The sequence below is a fragment of the Lampetra planeri genome, chromosome 39, assembly GCF_965212315.1.
Source record: "Lampetra planeri chromosome 39, kcLamPlan1.2.h2, whole genome shotgun sequence".
Classification (NCBI taxonomy): Eukaryota; Metazoa; Chordata; class Hyperoartia; order Petromyzontiformes; family Petromyzontidae; genus Lampetra; species Lampetra planeri.
The window spans coordinates 3,207,163-3,223,663 of record NC_136145.1 but is presented as its reverse complement, the minus strand read 5'-3'; the positions used below and the strand labels follow the sequence as shown (position 1 = coordinate 3,223,663).

General features: G+C 51.6%; 1 protein-coding gene across 2 annotated transcripts in view; it reads right to left on the bottom strand.

The window, feature by feature from the left end:
• Window positions 1-6,663: 6,663 nt before the first annotated feature.
• The window catches only part of LOC144731497 (transcription factor 12-like), a 93,399-nt gene continuing 83,561 nt past the window's right edge, over window positions 6,664-16,501 (bottom strand). For both annotated transcript variants that reach the window (XM_078612592.1, XM_078612593.1), the window contains exons 17-21: window positions 9,950-10,061; window positions 9,323-9,440; window positions 8,631-8,854; window positions 7,560-7,708; window positions 6,664-6,827 (exon numbers count right to left, since the gene is read on the bottom strand). In XM_078612592.1, the coding sequence (XP_078468718.1) occupies window positions 7,578-7,708; window positions 8,631-8,854; window positions 9,323-9,440; window positions 9,950-10,061 (585 nt within the window). In that variant the 3' untranslated portion in view covers window positions 6,664-6,827; window positions 7,560-7,577. The remainder of the gene's footprint in view (window positions 6,828-7,559; window positions 7,709-8,630; window positions 8,855-9,322; window positions 9,441-9,949; window positions 10,062-16,501) is intronic.

The following is a 16,501-nucleotide window of genomic DNA, read 5'->3' as shown; positions in this document are numbered from 1 at the left end:
TTGTTATTGTTTGACTTGCATCTCACCGGGATTTTTGCACACAGCGTTGATACACGGTGCTTTTTTTCTGGAAGACTTTGCTCTTTTTCTCCTGGATTTTTAAGTTGCGCGTAATCACTTTAAGACGTTCCTTGTTCATGTTTTTGTTTGTTGCAGTTGCACCCGAGTCCAGAGCCGCATGGCTCATAGGGCTTTACCTAATAAATGAAACTGACAAACTGAAAATGCGCGCGCGCGCCTGCCTCACCAAATTTCCAACACGTGGGCCAGGTACAACATTGAGCAATACAGCCATGGGAAGTGTGCAGCTGCCGGAGCAAAGGTCAGGGGCTAGGGCAGGGGTGGAGGGCATTTTTCCCCAGCTGTGGGCCGAAAATTAACACCTTTTGCAGACCACACATTGGGCGCCACGGTGGCTTGGATATGTTAACTACTTCGCCTGGTGTGCAAGGAGGTTCGTGGGTTCGATCCCGACCCTGGCGCCTGTTTGGTGTTTTCGTCGCGCTCTCCCCCGTGGTCGCGTGGATTTTTCTCCGGGTCCTCCGGTTTTTTCCCCCTCCCACGTTTAGAATCAACGTGCGTTGAGAGTATTTCGCTGCTTCCGCGTGACAAGCCACGTCTCGCTGAGCTATCGTTTGTGGCCAGCTCGCTTCTGAAAAAGTGCTATACAGTATATCTTCTTGGTTCTTTCGGTAAAGTCACGTAGAAGGGAAATAATAAAATAAAACATAATAAAATAATTATTTATTCCGTTTTATTTGTAACATAATAAAATAATTATTTTATAATGTTTGATTTTTTATTATTTTATTATTTCCCTTCTACGTGACTTTACCGAAAGAACCAAGAAGATGAATCCCTGCAGTCACGAAAGCTTTAAATAGAAATTGCTATATAGCCCGGCGGGCCTTACCTGACAACCTAAAAACCGACACACTGTTCAGTCACTGCCGACAATCGGTCCTCCTTGTCGTGAGAGACGCGACACGAAGCGTGCTCAAACTATGAATTATTCCCCTCTCTAGGACCTGATCAGTGCGGCTACGATGCACCGCAAGTGGTGGATAATATCATTTGCAGGACGTTTGGGGAAGCGGTTGGCTTCGGTTTTACAACAGGCGATCAACGATGCAGCCAGAACAGGCGGCGCGCACGCACACGCCTACCAGCGACCTCTTGTGGAGTGACCACAGTGGTACACACAATAACAAAGCCTCAACAGCGTTCGTCAATAACACTGTGGCCCTGCAAGGGGAATACTCTACAATTTACGGCGTTCCGGGAAATTACCCTTCTTCACAGCAGTCTCAATTCTGTTGGAAAATTTGTTTCATTTTTGGTGAACATTTTTTAGCTGGAGACGCAGTGTGCTGTGCATAAGCACGCTGACGGCCGCCCTGATTATTGCCGAGGGAGCAACAACCCCAATGTGTAATTCTGCACGACGTTCGATTCACTCAGTGGACTATAATTATCATAACCCTGACGTCATTCGCCAGGGTAGGCCACTGTGTGAGTTGCCGTCAGGGTCCTGAATTTGAATCATTCGAAACACGGCACTGAAAATTACTTGAATGGGATTAAAAACACGCACATACGGCAGCAACCATTACCTCCCCCGACCGGCAGTTTAAAGGCCCCAGGTCACGCTTGCAAAAAATAAGTCCATCCTAATCTCGTGAGGTCCCACCTGGTTGGACAAAATTAACTTGGAACTGATCTCGTGGGGGTCTCACGGAAGCGGAGCCAGGGTTGAGGGCCCGATTGGGTACTCGGATGGATGGCCCTTCAACATCCCAAACAAGGAACTCATCGAATAGCCAAAGAAGGAATTACCTGGCTTCATTCAGCCTGCATAAGGTGGTAACGGGCTGCGATCAATCATGTCCCGAGCACGTGTCAGTCGCCGCTATTTCCTTCGCAAATGTAAAATTTATGTGAAGTGCTCTTTGTTTTTTTCGGTAAAGTCACGTAGGTTAAAAGAAAACAAATACATTAAATCACGACGTTTCGGAGGCAACACAAGCTTCCGTCTTCAGGGGAAAGCGTCACAGCGAATTTGCTGTATCAAATTTTGTCCAACACTGAAAACGTATCTCGAGACTTTGTGAGGCTTCCAAGGAAGTACAGTACTGCAATTGGCATTGCACATATCCAGCACTTTGTGACTCCACTGCTGGATGAAGGTCTCCCCCGTTGATATTGGCATCAAGATGTGAAAAGTCAACGAGTTACCAAAAAACTGCACGTGATCAGCCGCGAGCGTCCAGGCGAGGTCCTACTGGATGAGTTCCCAGCCACCGCGGGGAATTTTAACTTTATGCCACAGCTTTTAAATCATTACGCACAACGGAAAAGACCCAGGAATGCTTTACGAGTAGTAAAAAGGCACATTTATTCCTACGGTAAATGTTATGTACAGACAAAGACTGGTGGTGGTGGTGGTGCAGATGAAGGTGCGTTCAATAACTTTTCAAGTTTTTGTACACCGACTTTTTATTTTCTTTTTACGAAATGTAAAACGTTCTGAACACCACACAGCCACGTCGCCTAAGAAGGGCTAATGTGGGCAGCTACGGTCGTAAAACATTTAAACTAAACATGTTTCACATGTCAGACCTCCTGTAAGATGCGATGCCCCAAGTGGACATAGCCTCACGTCTCATGGATGATCTAAAAACCAGCTTCATCGAACACTTTACATGAAATTAATTGTCCCTTTGATTACACCGACTAAACACTCAAAACTATGGCAAATTTGTACTCGTTTCTGGGCTAGAAGTAATGAATGGAGAGAGATAGTGTTTACGAGACACTTTAGTCCGAAGCTAAAGCATCAAATCGCACAATTTAGTCTTAAAACTTAAAAACTCATTTTTTTATTTGACCAGGCAAGGCCCACTGAGCCTATGTAGCTCTTTTTCAGAAGCGACCTGGCCACAAATGATAGCTCAACGAATTGGCTTATCATGCGGACATTTATAGCAGCCTAATACTCTTTGTATTGGGCTGCTATATTGGATGCAACATTCCAAGTTAACGACCAGCAAAGCATTCAAAATGCGGTTTCCATTTAAAAACACCCAGATTTTCCAATCAAATGAATTTCACCAGAGTCCCATTTAGTCAGAATATAAATCGAACCTCTGCCAGTAAAAGTCTACAAGCCCTAGACATCACAACACTTCTCTCCTTTTAAACATGACCGTTTTGATTTCGATTTAAAGCTTTCGTGACTGCAGTGATTCATCTTATTGGTTCTTTCCGTAAAGTCACGTAGAAGGGAAATAATAAAATAATAAAAATAAAACATAATAAAATAGACATTCAGACGCTGTCTTTCTGACAGACCTGTTCTTCATCTGAGGATGGCTGCTTGCGTTGTGGCCGAAACGTCGCGAGAATAATTTTATTATGTAATATTTTTATTTATTTTATAATTTCCCTTCTACGTGACTTTACCGAAAGAACCAAGAAGATGACCGTTTTGCTTTCTTGTATCCAACCCCGTCGGTCTGCAGGCACGCAACGCGCAGTCAGGAGGAATAGGGGACGAATTTTCAAATGAAAATTTGCCGTAGTTTTTCCTACCCAAGGTGTTTCAGGAGAGACCAAGGTGTACCCAAATAAAAAAAAAACACAAACAGGTCACGTGCACAGCCACAAAGTTGCACCCAGCGATACAGCCACGCTCCTCCCGAGAGCGGAGCAGCATCTGTAGGTCACATTTACACGCGTCCAATTGTGCTGCGTGAGAAGCAAATTCCATTGATTCCTAAGCCGGGTTGCTTGAAAACTTGAGCGAACATCTCCCTTATTCTCCTATCTAAATAGATGTCCTTTCAGGGGAAATCTTCAAGTTCGTTTTACAACCCAAATGAGACCACTGCTTGCTGTCACCGCAAATTCCAAGTGCTATGTTCACCACTTACTACCACCATCATCATCATCAGCCAGATCCAATGTAGGATGAAGGCTTCCTCCCAAGCGGTCACCCTCTCTCATGACCCTGCAATGCAACAACTCCATGCAGCACAAGGCGATTTCATCACTACACCTCGGTGGCGTATGTCCTCTTGGGCGTACAGTCAAGACTTTTTTGTAACATATAAAATGCATTCTCAAATGTAATCTTGAAGCCAAATCGTGACAATTCAGGGAGTGGGGGGGGCGTTAAGGCCTAACGAGAGCGGTATACAAAGAATCGTTCAACTATATAAACTAGTCAGAGCTGCTGTGGTGGTCCACAGTGGAGTGACTCATGCAGCCAGCTATGGCTGCAGGGTTTTGGTAGTACATGTTGTTTATGCCGTTTATTGTGAAAATTCCGTCACAGTTCCTATGATCACTGTTACATTGCTTTCATGGCTTTATTTTTGGTGATTTCGAAAAGTGTATTGGTTTAGCCATGTTTGTTTGTTGTCGTACAGAGTTAGACTGATGGCCTTAATCTAAGTTGTCTTGTGGTTGTTGTTGTTGTTTGACTTGCATCCCACTGGGATTTTTGCACACAGCGTTGGTGTACGGTGCTTTTTTTCTGCAATATTTTGCTGTCTTTTCTTGGATTTTCTGTTTGCACTTAGTCACATATTCACTTTAAGATGTTTTTTGTTCATGTTTTTTGTTTGTTGCGGTTGCTCCCGATTCAAGAGCCGAATGGCTCACAGGGCTATACCTAATAAATGAACTTGAACTTGAACATCGCTGGGTACACTTTGTAATGCACGTTAACAGGGTTCACTTTGTGATAAGGCGCGAGGCTAATTATGCACAAAGAGACCGATTCGTGTGTTGGGGGAGGGAGGGAGGGAGGTAAGTTTCCACCAAAATTTGGCCTGGGTCCCGACCGAACCCACAATGCTATCATGCAAATCTAGGCTTTTTTTCCGAAGAAAAAAATGGTGTTAACAGAATTGGTGGAAACTCTCCGTCTACTCCAACGCAGGAACGGCACCGTCGATGCTTATAAACTCCCGAGCACCTGTGCATCGCACGTGGTGACTATTGCGAAGGTACACCGACGTATGCGACGTTACTCATTCATTCGTGTATTGGTCCGTGCAATCACGTTTCACCGTTTATGTTCATATAGGTAATTATGTACGCATTTAAGTACTGTATGTGCAGTATTAGGTATGTGTTTAATCAATGCAAAAATACTGAAATAAACAAGGCCTTTGCAGCATTAGGTTCATGATCAGCACATCACTAATCCAACATTTGCGTATATAGTTTGCATTATATATTTTTTAATACATTTTCGACCCTTAATCACCAGAACGGTTAGTAGACACGCAAAAAAATACACATAACATGATCCGTGAAGAATCGTGCTCAGGCACTCTCTCGACAATGGGGCAGTGGTGGTGCTGGGATGACGAGATGCAGATGCTTACATGGTCATGCCCAAAAGTTGGCCATGCCCAAAAGTTGGCCATGCCCAAAAGTTGGCCATGCCGTCACCCTCCGTGCCCTCCTGCCCAGGCTAACGAGCGAAAGCCAATGCACGGACACCAACAGCTCGCTCATCGCCGCTCGCGCTCCGATGATCGCTTATCCGCTCCTCCGCGGCGGAGCAAGTCGGCGTGAAGCGGAAACGACTCGCGAAACGTTGCGGGCAATGTGCGTCGAAGGAAAAAAAAACTCTCTCATCTTCTCCCTTCACCCCCCCCCTCCCACCCCCTCCACACGCAGCGTTTGTTCACATTTATCTTGAAGTGTCACGATGGGCGACGAGTGTCTTTAAAAAATATGAATGTACGTATGGTGAACTTCTTCCGCACCCCGTACGTAGCCAGCCGTGCGAAATCGGAGGTGCGGCGAAGGACAATGAACTAAACGTTAAACCTCGCTGAGACGCAACGTTTGGCGAGCGTAGTTCCGAGTCGGTTCGTGCGAGCCGTTCGCGGCACAAGGACTGGTGGTGACCGAGGGCCCTTGAGCGGCCCCCGCGTCACCCCTCTGAACTTACGCCGCTGGCCGGCACGGCGCACCGCAGAGCGAACCAGGGACTGGCGTTTCGCTCAGGAGGCTCAGAATTTTGCCGACAAGCCGAGCGCTGGCGGTGTCGACGGACGATGGGCTACGTCTGCGACGAATGGGTTGGCACGATTGTACATGCGGTGGAAATAACAAAAAGGTAAAGCACGTATTTTTTCACAACATAAAAAAAACAATGAACGGATATCACTTTACAAATATAGCATGGTATGAAAAATACAAAAATTGTAACTTGCGATAAAAAATACAAACCCTCCCCCCCCCCGAATAATAAACGTTTATCAAAATGTATGTACAAATGGTGGCGGTGGCGGTGCGGCGATTTCTCCCACAAGGAATGCAACTGCGGAACCTTCTCACAGGAACTTGGGGGACACGGGTCGCGGTGACGGCGGCGGACGATGATGAGTTTGCTCCTTCCCAAGCTCACATTATAAATGCAAAACATCCGAAAGAAAACGTCTAAACCCACCTTCTCACAAAATGAATGTCATCTCGTAAATCTGCACGTAATAATGCATTCGGGCGTCAGGTTTCAGGCACATTGTTATATTAACGTCGTCACCAACGCAACCTGGGGGTGGTGTCTAGATACTGCTTGCCCCCCACCCCAATCTCCCACCTCGTTCCCCCCCTGCCCCAAACCCTCCCCCCACCCCCACCCCGAGCTGGTGTCTTCACGTGCTGCCCTATAGCAGCAGCAAGTCGTGGAATTTCGTTCCTTCCTGGGATTTCAGGATGGTGGTCCCTTGGTGGCAGTGGAGCTGGTTAGGCTCGCTGCTGCTGCTGCTGCTGCAGTGCTTGAAGCCAGGCCTTTGACTGGGGACCTGCAGGGCGGCACGGACTGGGTTCAATGTCGCGTCCACGCGCGCCTCCAAACGTAAAATAGCTCAACAATTCGCGGGTAATGCATCAGTGATGAGGGTGCACGAATCGTAAACAAAAACATGCGCGCCGTCCGCTTCGATGTGGAAGTTCACTGTCTAAGTGGGTAAGTCTGAGCGTTTATCGTCGCGTACTCCTACGAGTTTAGCCCATCACGAATACGCACGACGTTATTCGAAGAAGAGTGGGCCGCGTGTGGCCGGCCGCCATGGTCCAAATTTGCCACATTTGAACGTTTACAACTTCAAAAAAACTATTTTTTATTTTACCAGGTAAGGTCCACTGAGCTATGTAGCTCTTTTTCAGAAGCGACCCGGCCACAAATGATAGCTCAACGAAGTGGCTTATCACGTGGAAATGTACAGCAGCCAAATACTCTAAACGCATGTTTCTAAATGGGAAAGGAAAAAACGGAGGACCCGGTGAAAAACACCACGCGACCACAGGGAGAACGTGCAAACTACAAATATACAGGCGTCAGGAGTCGGGATCGAACCCACGATCTGCTGTATATACCAGGCGAGATAGTTAACATCTCGCAACCTTTGGTATAGAAACACAGAGGATGGTACAAAATGTGACCGTAAAGAAACCGATTGTGGAACGCGGTGGGGGACGGCATGACGACGAATGCTCGTGTCGCGCAATCAGCAGTGCCAGCGCCAAACACGCACCCCACGGGGTGAGCGACGTCACATGTGGGCCAGGCTGGTGGGGTCCCCCAGGCCCACGAGCCCAAGGAGAGCCGACTCGACCGACGCGGCCATCGCCTTGTCTTCCTCACGCTGCTTCAGCGACGCCGACTTGGGGTTCAGGTTGCGCTCTAAACGTCGCGGCGACAACGGCGACGACAAAGCGATCGTTAGCGTGGGGGCCGCCTTAAGGCGCAACGGGACACAACGTATACGACTCGTTTGTCAACGTGGAAGGGTGCGACGATTCGATGGGCCTGGACGGCGCTTTGATGGGTTGTGAATGGCAAGCTACGCTCTGGGCAGCAGAGGGCAAGTCCAGAAAAATCCATTGTTGGACAAAATCCACCGCGCTTTCAGGCTCCTGGCGACTTTGCTCCCTGGCTTCACCAACCGACGTTGACCGGCATGGGGAAGCGTGAACAAATAACTCCCACAATCCCAACGGCGTAGACTAACGAAGGGCTGTATTATGAGGAGGATTTCGAAAATAGGGCAAAGGTCAAATCCTCAGTGCGGTGGGAATCTGCACTACTGCCCGGATCCAAAATATGGCATGGGAAAGAGATTAATTTATTCCAGGCTAATGGCTCAACAAATTCGGGGATTATTCATTGATGGTGACCACAGATGGCGTTCGGTCATTGGCAGCGTGAGCTGGGAGCACAGGCCTCACCTGGGAGCAAAGGTCCAAAATATTACGTGGCCTTTGGGCCTATTTTTAACTGATACAGAGAAGAGTTAATAAACTTCGTGAATTGAGCAGTGTTATAAGAACTTGCACAAATATATATTTGGGAAGAAAATCCTAAGTGGAGCAGTGCAAAGGATGACGGAGCAAGATACGTTTTTTGACCTCGAGTGTCGCGGTTTAACAAAGTGCGGATGAGACGGAAGAGTCATTCTGTGCAGATGGGAGGAGGAATGACATGCACAGGTACAGTCACCATGCTAGAAGCAACGGAACAGCGATGGAGAAGTGGCTGACTGACAAGACAGAGCCAGGCGCGTGCGAGCGACGAAAGCCGGCGCCGGGCGCGCCACCGTACTTACCGCGCACTTGCGATTCGAGGCTGGTGATGACCATGACGGCTTGCTGCAGGATGCCGAGCTTGGTGGGCGCCTTGTCGGAGCGGAGGTACGTCTGGCACAGGCGGCCCAGCTCCTTGAAGGCCTCGTTAATGTCGCGCACGCGGATCCGCTCGCGCGCGTTGTTGGCCAAGCGCCGCTCGCGGTCCTTCACCTCGCGCTCCTCGGGGGGCAGGTCCTCGTCCGTGCTGCGCACGGGGACGTGCACGCGCGCGCAGGGAGGGGTGAGCGAGAGGGCGAGCGAACGGGGTGAGCGGTAGGGCGAGCGGGAAGGCGAGCGGGCGGGCAGGTGGGTGAGAAAGCGGGGGAGTGAGCGGAAGGGTGAGTGTGCGGGAAGATGAGCGAGCGGGTGAGCAGTAACGTGAGTGGGAGGGTGAGCGAGTGGGTGAGTGAGCGGAAGGGTGGGTAAGTGGGTGGGTGAGCAGTAGCGTGAGTGGGTGGGTGAGCGGAAGGGTGGGTGAGTGGGCGGGTGAGTGGGCGGGTGAGCGAGCGGGTGGGTGAGCGGAAGGGTGGGTAAGTGGGCGGGTGAGCAGGCGCGTGAGCGGGAGGGCAGGTGAACGAGTGGGCGGGTGAGCCAGTGAGCGGGTGAGCGAGCGGGTGGGCAGTTGAGCGAGTGGGCTGGGTGAGCAGGAAGGAGGGTGAGCGGGGGGCGGTACCTGGCCCTGCCACGTGAGCCCAGCTTGCTGTGCTCGTCATCCCCGCGCTCGTTCTCGTCGCGCTCCGCCTCATCCTCCGACTTCACGTCCACGCTGCTGCTGCCCGCGCTCGGCAGCCCTGGGTTGTGCAAGCACGTGACACCACGCCGCCTCGTTACACAAACGCGTGACGCAGGATCACGACTCACCACACACACCTCACCACAAAGACAAGGATCCCCCCTGTAGCCTTAATACATTGTTGGGGAAAGTATTGCCAGCGGGCAGCACTTAATGTCAGTGAGCGGGCGGCATTAGCTGTGGCCGGGAAGAGCACGCAGGTTCCCGGGTTCATAGTGCAGTACAATAACGTCTACGTCACCTTTCTTGACATACTCACACCTTACCACAACAACCGACATTCGCCACTACATGCGGGTGACGTCACCACAGAGTTTGTGCCAGGCTAGGTGCTCTTTGAGACCACGTGAGGCGTGTAAGGCTCGCTGGCAGGCCTCAGCACAGACCCAGGTGTTGTGGGTCAACTAATTGAGATGATTGGCCAGATGCACCAGCCGTGCTCCCCCGCTGTGCCACCTTTCGACACACGGGGCAAAGCCTCGAAGCCCCCGTGAGGGCGCCTCACACCTCTGTAGCTGTCGGTAATGGATGAGAGATCCGGCACCGACCCCGACATCGACTCCGCCACGGCCTGGTGCGCCCGGTGCAGCCCCACGGCCTCATCACGGCGGCTCCCGGCCTGCGCACGACAACACGAGACAGCGGCCACAAGGAGGGGAGGGGGGGGTCAGCGAGTGTTGAATTGTCGCCGGATTTGACGCCACTGCCACCTCCGCCGCAATCGTGGCTGTGATGTCGGTGCGAACACACGGTGGCGCTGTGCCACCGCGCACGGCACCGGCGAGGGCTCCGGCGGAGCTAAAATAAGGGGAGAAAAACCGTGGACCGAGGCCGTTTAATTCGCGCCGATCAACCTGCCACCTCCGACGAGTTTCACGTGGAGGCAGCGTTTTTAATGCGGTAGCCAAGTGGTTTATTTTTGTTACAAACGATGGCAACTTCACAGCGGGGGCTGGATTGGTGGTTTACCTCCCAGTCCAGGAGAACGAACGAACATCTCAATCAACCGAGGAGCTACAGGAATGGGGCGCTTTGGAAACACCGAACGCCAAGTGTCTGTGCACCGAGTCGGTGTCTTTGACGCGTCTCACAATGCAACGGTGCAGGTTGCCTTGCGCACATGCGCACACAAACAAAGATCCCCCGTATAGCCTTAACAGACTGTAGGGGCAAGTGCTGTTAGCGAGCACCTATGAAGGCCGGAACGGTACACGAGGGGGGTGGATGGCCAGCACCACGCCCGACCGCCTTTGTCTCCCCAGTGGCGATATTTACACACCGCACCAGGAACTCATTTAAGGCTGAGTCGACCTAGGGGAGGCCCTGGGACCGGTTCAGATAATCGCCAGTGGTGTTGGCCGTGGGCGGGAATCAAACTCGGGTCACCAGGTTCATAGGGCAGCGCGCTAACCGCTACACTACCGCTCCCCACGTACACATACACACAGGCAGGAACATGCACACGCTGCGAAACACGCACGCACGCAGGCACGCACACGTGCATAGCACGCGCCCATGTACGCAGACGCACGCGTGCACACCAGGCACAATAAATTTCCAATCAGTCGAAGCATCGCCCGCACTCGGCTGGAGAACATGGTGAGATCCTGCGGATGCAATTAGCAAAGTTCGTTAATATGTAATTAAAATGTAATTAGAATGCAGGCCCAACACAATGAATATTATATGCCACTTTTCACGTGTTCTGCTGGTAGCGCAGTGCGTGCCTCCCTCCCTCCCTCCCCAACAGCGCCCGCAAAACACACGATGCGCACCTCGCATGTAATTAAACATGCAAATGAGACGGCTAATTAGTGCGCTCTGCAGCAAACAAAAAACGTCTCCGGCGAATTAACCCCGGCGATGGAGCCCAACCGCCGACCCGTGCCGCCGTCCCCCACGTCCCGTTCGCCCCCTCCACGCCCGCCCACCGGAGTCCTGCTCCGTCCATGAGAGAGTAGCAGGAGAGGTGTTGCAAGTTCCAACGGACCGGGCCCCAAAGGGGATTCGTCAGCAAGAAGCAGGGGAGATTGTCCCAGTTAGGAGACGTTGGGGAGCCCTTCACCCAGGCACCATTCCCCCCCCCCCCCCCAAATCGCCGCTCCCCAACTCGCCGCTTCTCCAGCCAGGTCCGACTCAGGTGACGTTGTACACGTTTTGGCGGAAGAACACAACGTACCTTACTGATCTCATCAAGGAGCATCAACCATCACGTGAACTTCGGTCATCCTCGCAGTGGCGGCTTTTGGCTCGTCATCGAACAAAGGCAATCACCGCAACGCGCGCTTTCAGATGCGCTTCGGCGGCCGTCTGGAACGCTCTTCCTTCTGATATTAGTATGCCACTGGAGCTATGCACTTTTAAATCTAGATTAAAAAATAATTTCTTTTAAACTGCTTTTTGTGTTTAGTTTGTTGTCCTTCCCCCGCACCTCCGATTAGCATGGCTGGCTACGTACGGTGCGAAATAAGTTCAACATTAATATGTACATACAACAGCGGTGTGGTCAACAACCTGTGTCTGTGCGGGGGCCACCACCAACGTAGAGTTAAAACCCACACGGGCTCTCGAGCGATACAGACGTTAAATCCGACACGGTACGAGGGCAAGTGTTTACGTTAAACCCTAATTGATCTGCTGGCAATTACCGGAGACTTTAAGCTGATCTCGGTGTGAACCCAGCCTCCCTGAGGTTAATGGAGCCCGAGCACTAAACCAGCTTGAGACTAAGCCAGCCCTGGTACTGAATCAGGCCTAGCACTAAGACAGCCCTGGTACTAGATCAGGCCTAGCACTAAGACAGCCCTGGTACTAGATCAGGCCTAGCACTAAGCCGGCCCTGGTACTAGATCAGGCCTAGCACTAAGACAGCCCTGGTACTGAATCAGGCCTAGCACTATGACAGCCCTGGTTCTAGATCAGGTCTAGCACTAAGACAGCCCTGGTACTAGATCAGGCCTAGCACTAAGCCAGCCCTGGTACTAGATCAGGTCTAGCACTAAGCCAGCCCTGGTACTAGATCAGGCCTAGCACTAAGCCAGCCCTGGTACTAGATCAGGCCCAGCACTAAGCCAGGCCTGGTACTAGATCAGGCCTCGCACTAAGCCAGCCCTGGTGCTGAATCAGGCCTAGCACTAAGCTAGCCCTGGTACTAGATCAGGTCTAGCACTAAGACAGCCCTGGTACTAGATCAGGCCTAGCCCTAAGACAGCCCTGGTACTAGATCAGGCCTCGCAATAAGACAGCCCTGGTACTAGATCAGGCCTCGCACTAAAACAACCCTGGTACTAGATCAGGCCTAGCACTAAGCCGGCCCTGGTACTAGATCAGGCCTAGCACTAAGACAGCCCTGGTACTGAATCAGGCCTAGCCCTAAGACAGCCCTGGTACTAGATCAGGCCTAGCACGAAGACAGCCCTGGTACTTGATCAGGCCTAGCCCTAAGACAGCCCTGGTACTAGATCAGGCCTAGCACTAAGACAGCCCTGGCATTAAACCAGCCACATGCTAAACCAGTCTTGGTACTAAAACCACCCATGGCAGTAGACCAGCCATATGCTAGACCAACCCTAGCATTAAATCAGCCCTGGCCCTAATTCAGCCCTGTACTAAACTAGCAATGGCACAAGACCAGCCTCATGCTCATCCACCCCCATGCCAAACTAGCCCCATGGTAATCTGGTCCATCTGAGAGCCGGAGTCTACGGAAGAAGGCGAGAATGAGTAAACGGGGGAGCCACAAAAGCCATGGTTGAGTGTAGGGCTGCTCACCCTGAGCGTTCACTGCTAAGATTCTTTGAGGAATTTGCCAAACGAAGAAGGCGAGAGGTCAATCTGAGAGACGGAGTCCACGGAAGAAGGCGAGAATGAGTGAACGGGAGAGCCACAGAAGCCATGGTTGAGTGTAGGGCTGCTCACCCTGAGCGTTCACTGCTAAGATGCTTTATGAGGAATTTGCCAAACGAGGAAGGCGAGAGAGAGGGAGGGAGGGAGCCCCATCGGAGGTCACCTTTGCAGCCCGCGCGGTGTTTACTCATCTAAAGAGATTAATTTACTTTTAACAAAAGGATGCTAAATGTCACTACCCACAACAGCGCAGAGTGCTGGTGGTGGGTGAGTGGGTGGAGGGGGGAAGGGGTTGTCGAAACAAATTTTCCGCTCGTCTTTTCAATCAGAAAAAAAAACCTCTCTGTGGTTAAATTACGGTAAATAAACGGCGCGCGGGCCGCACGGCTGCCCGCGGTGCAGCGTCACCTGCAGGCCCCTTTCACGTGCTCCCAACCGCACGCGACGCGAGAGCGGCTCCTTTATTTAACCCTTCCTCGCGGAAACCCAACCGCAATACGAATTGCTCCTGGTTGGAACTGGCAAGGAACGGCCACACGCGTGGAAAAGATGCGCCCGGGCAAGTCCCACGATTTTGCACATTTAAAAAATGTGGATAATTCGTTGGTAACGTGATGTGCCTCTTTACTTGGGCATTGTACGTCAAGAAGTTGAGACTTCTTGACGTACAATAGTTCTGAGAGAAATAACTTGTCCACCTTTTTGGATGAGAGAGAAATGCTCACAACTCATGGTGGTGGCAGACACTCAGACAAACTGATTTTTTTTAAAATCCATGCTGGGATGATGATGACGGTGCACTCAATCAGATTTTTACAGAATTTATCGTCAGATTTTCACGTGACTTTTTAAAATCCGTAATCTAGGCCGCGTACTTTTCCACATGCCACGTAACAGTAAATTTGATATTTTTAATGTTTTTTTTTTTTGGCGCAGTCATTGGCGATTGGGCTGACACCATCAACTCGCTACACTGGAGCACCCGATTAAATCACAGGTGGCTCAGCCCGGATGCCCTCATTCAGTTCCATAATTTTGGAGGGTGCATTACGCCTGGCTTGTTTTACGTTAAATCGTGTTCCCCCTCCTTGTGAAATTCTCACTCTGTTCTGGGTTCATTAATGATGATAACATTGCGTACAAACAAAAGTCGCAGGTGGCTGAAACCCAGCCGTCAGCAGTGCCACTTCAAGCTCTCCGTCGACCCCTGCACCGACCAGGTAACCTCAATGCAATGTTTGGGGCTGCATCTCTCTCCAAACCTCCCTTATGCAACATGGCATCGACTCAACGTTGAACACAACACCGGCGCAGAGGAAGGAAAGGGAACATCACCGCACACGCTCTCATCCCAGTGGGGGCAGAATGACTCGGAGAGAAGTCATCGCGCGCAAGGCCAAACTGCACTCCATTAAGGAATATCGCACAAATAACAAATGATTTTGGTGAGCAGGCAAAGCTGTCCAATAACTGCTAAATCTGCCGTTTTCATAATTTCCATTTTGCCGCAACGCAGCGTTCCAAGCAAAACACAGAGAATGAGCCTGCCAGAGACTCGGGCAGAGCGCCTTCCCAGCTGCACCACCAATTCCTTCCCGCACATAAATCACTGCAGAACTGCGAGCCCTGCTGCACCGATGTGCCCCGCTGCACGCAGATAACCACTGCACCCTGTTTTCTGCTGGGCACGCATCCCAAATGCATACGATTCACTGCTGCATTCAGATACCTTCGGGCACGTGATTCCCCGCTGCACTATGAGCGACACTGCACTATTATCTCCGCTGCACAATCATCTCTGCTACACGCCAGATGGCCGTTCCACATCGATTACTTACTTCACACAAAAGTCTGCTGCACAGATGCAGATTCCTGATGCAGATGCTTGTTGCAAAATCTGCAACCTCTGCACCCGTCGCAGGCGGCTACAATCAGCTATGCTCACGAGAAATGCGCATGAACACACACAAACATATAATTGGCACTGCACACACATAGACCAACATGAGCCTAACCGCATATAAATACTCATAAACACACAGACACACATGGCATGCGCGCTGCACACAGCCAGACACGCACCAAAACAAAACAAGAGAGAGAGCCAGATGAATACACACGCATGCACACAAAGACAAAGATCCCACCCCCCTCCGCGTGTATCCTTCACAGACTAGGAGGAGCAAGTGCTGTTAGCGAGCACCTATGAAGGCCGGCACGGCACACCAGGGGGTGGGTGGCCGGCACCACGCCCGGTCACCTTTGTCTCCTCAGTGGCGATGTTTACACACCGCACCAGGTACTCATTTGAGGCTGAGTCGACCTAGGGGAGGCCCAGGACCGGTTCAGATCATCATCACTGGTGTTGACGAGTGATGATGATCACAGCACGCTGCGTTAACCCACTACACAAACGCTCCTTCACATGCATGCACACGCGCACTCACACACGCACGCACTCACACATGCACACACGTGTGTGCACGCACACGCACCACCCGACACACCATAACATGTGTGCTCGCACCGACGAACGTACACCACACCCCCCCATCCTCCCCACACATCCCCAGCCCTGCCTGCAAGGGGCCATGGCAGCTGGAATGGCCATCGCTGCACTGCACAGCAGAGGAGCGCTCGGGTTTCAGCAGCAGCAGAATTCCAGAGGCAGGTGCAGCCCCCAGCCCCCAGCCCCCTGCCGCAGCAGCAGCAGCAGCCACCACCCAGCCACACGTCCCTCCCGAGCAACTCCGACTGCACCGCCAAAGTCACGAGTGTAATGGCAAACATTCCGGCGCTGATATTTTCTAGCCACATTCGAGTCACAATTAGTTCGGGGTCTTTGTTTCGTTTTTTCGTCAAAACGCAGAACGATGGGGGGTGGGGCAGACGCCAGGTGAGCTGGGCCGGCAACTGAAGGGCCCACGTGAGGGATGAAATCACGAGGACGTTAACACCAGCACACTACCGCCAGCAGCACGCTACCACCAGCACGACGCTACCAGCAGCACCACGCTACCACCAGCACCACGCTACCACCAGCACCACGCTAACACCAGCAGCAGCATACTACCACCAGCACCACGCTACCACCAGCAGCACCACGCTACCACCAGCACCACGCTACCACCAGCACCACGCTACCACCAGCAGCACCACGCTACCACCAGCAGCACCACGCTACCACCAGCACCACGCTACCACCAGCACCAC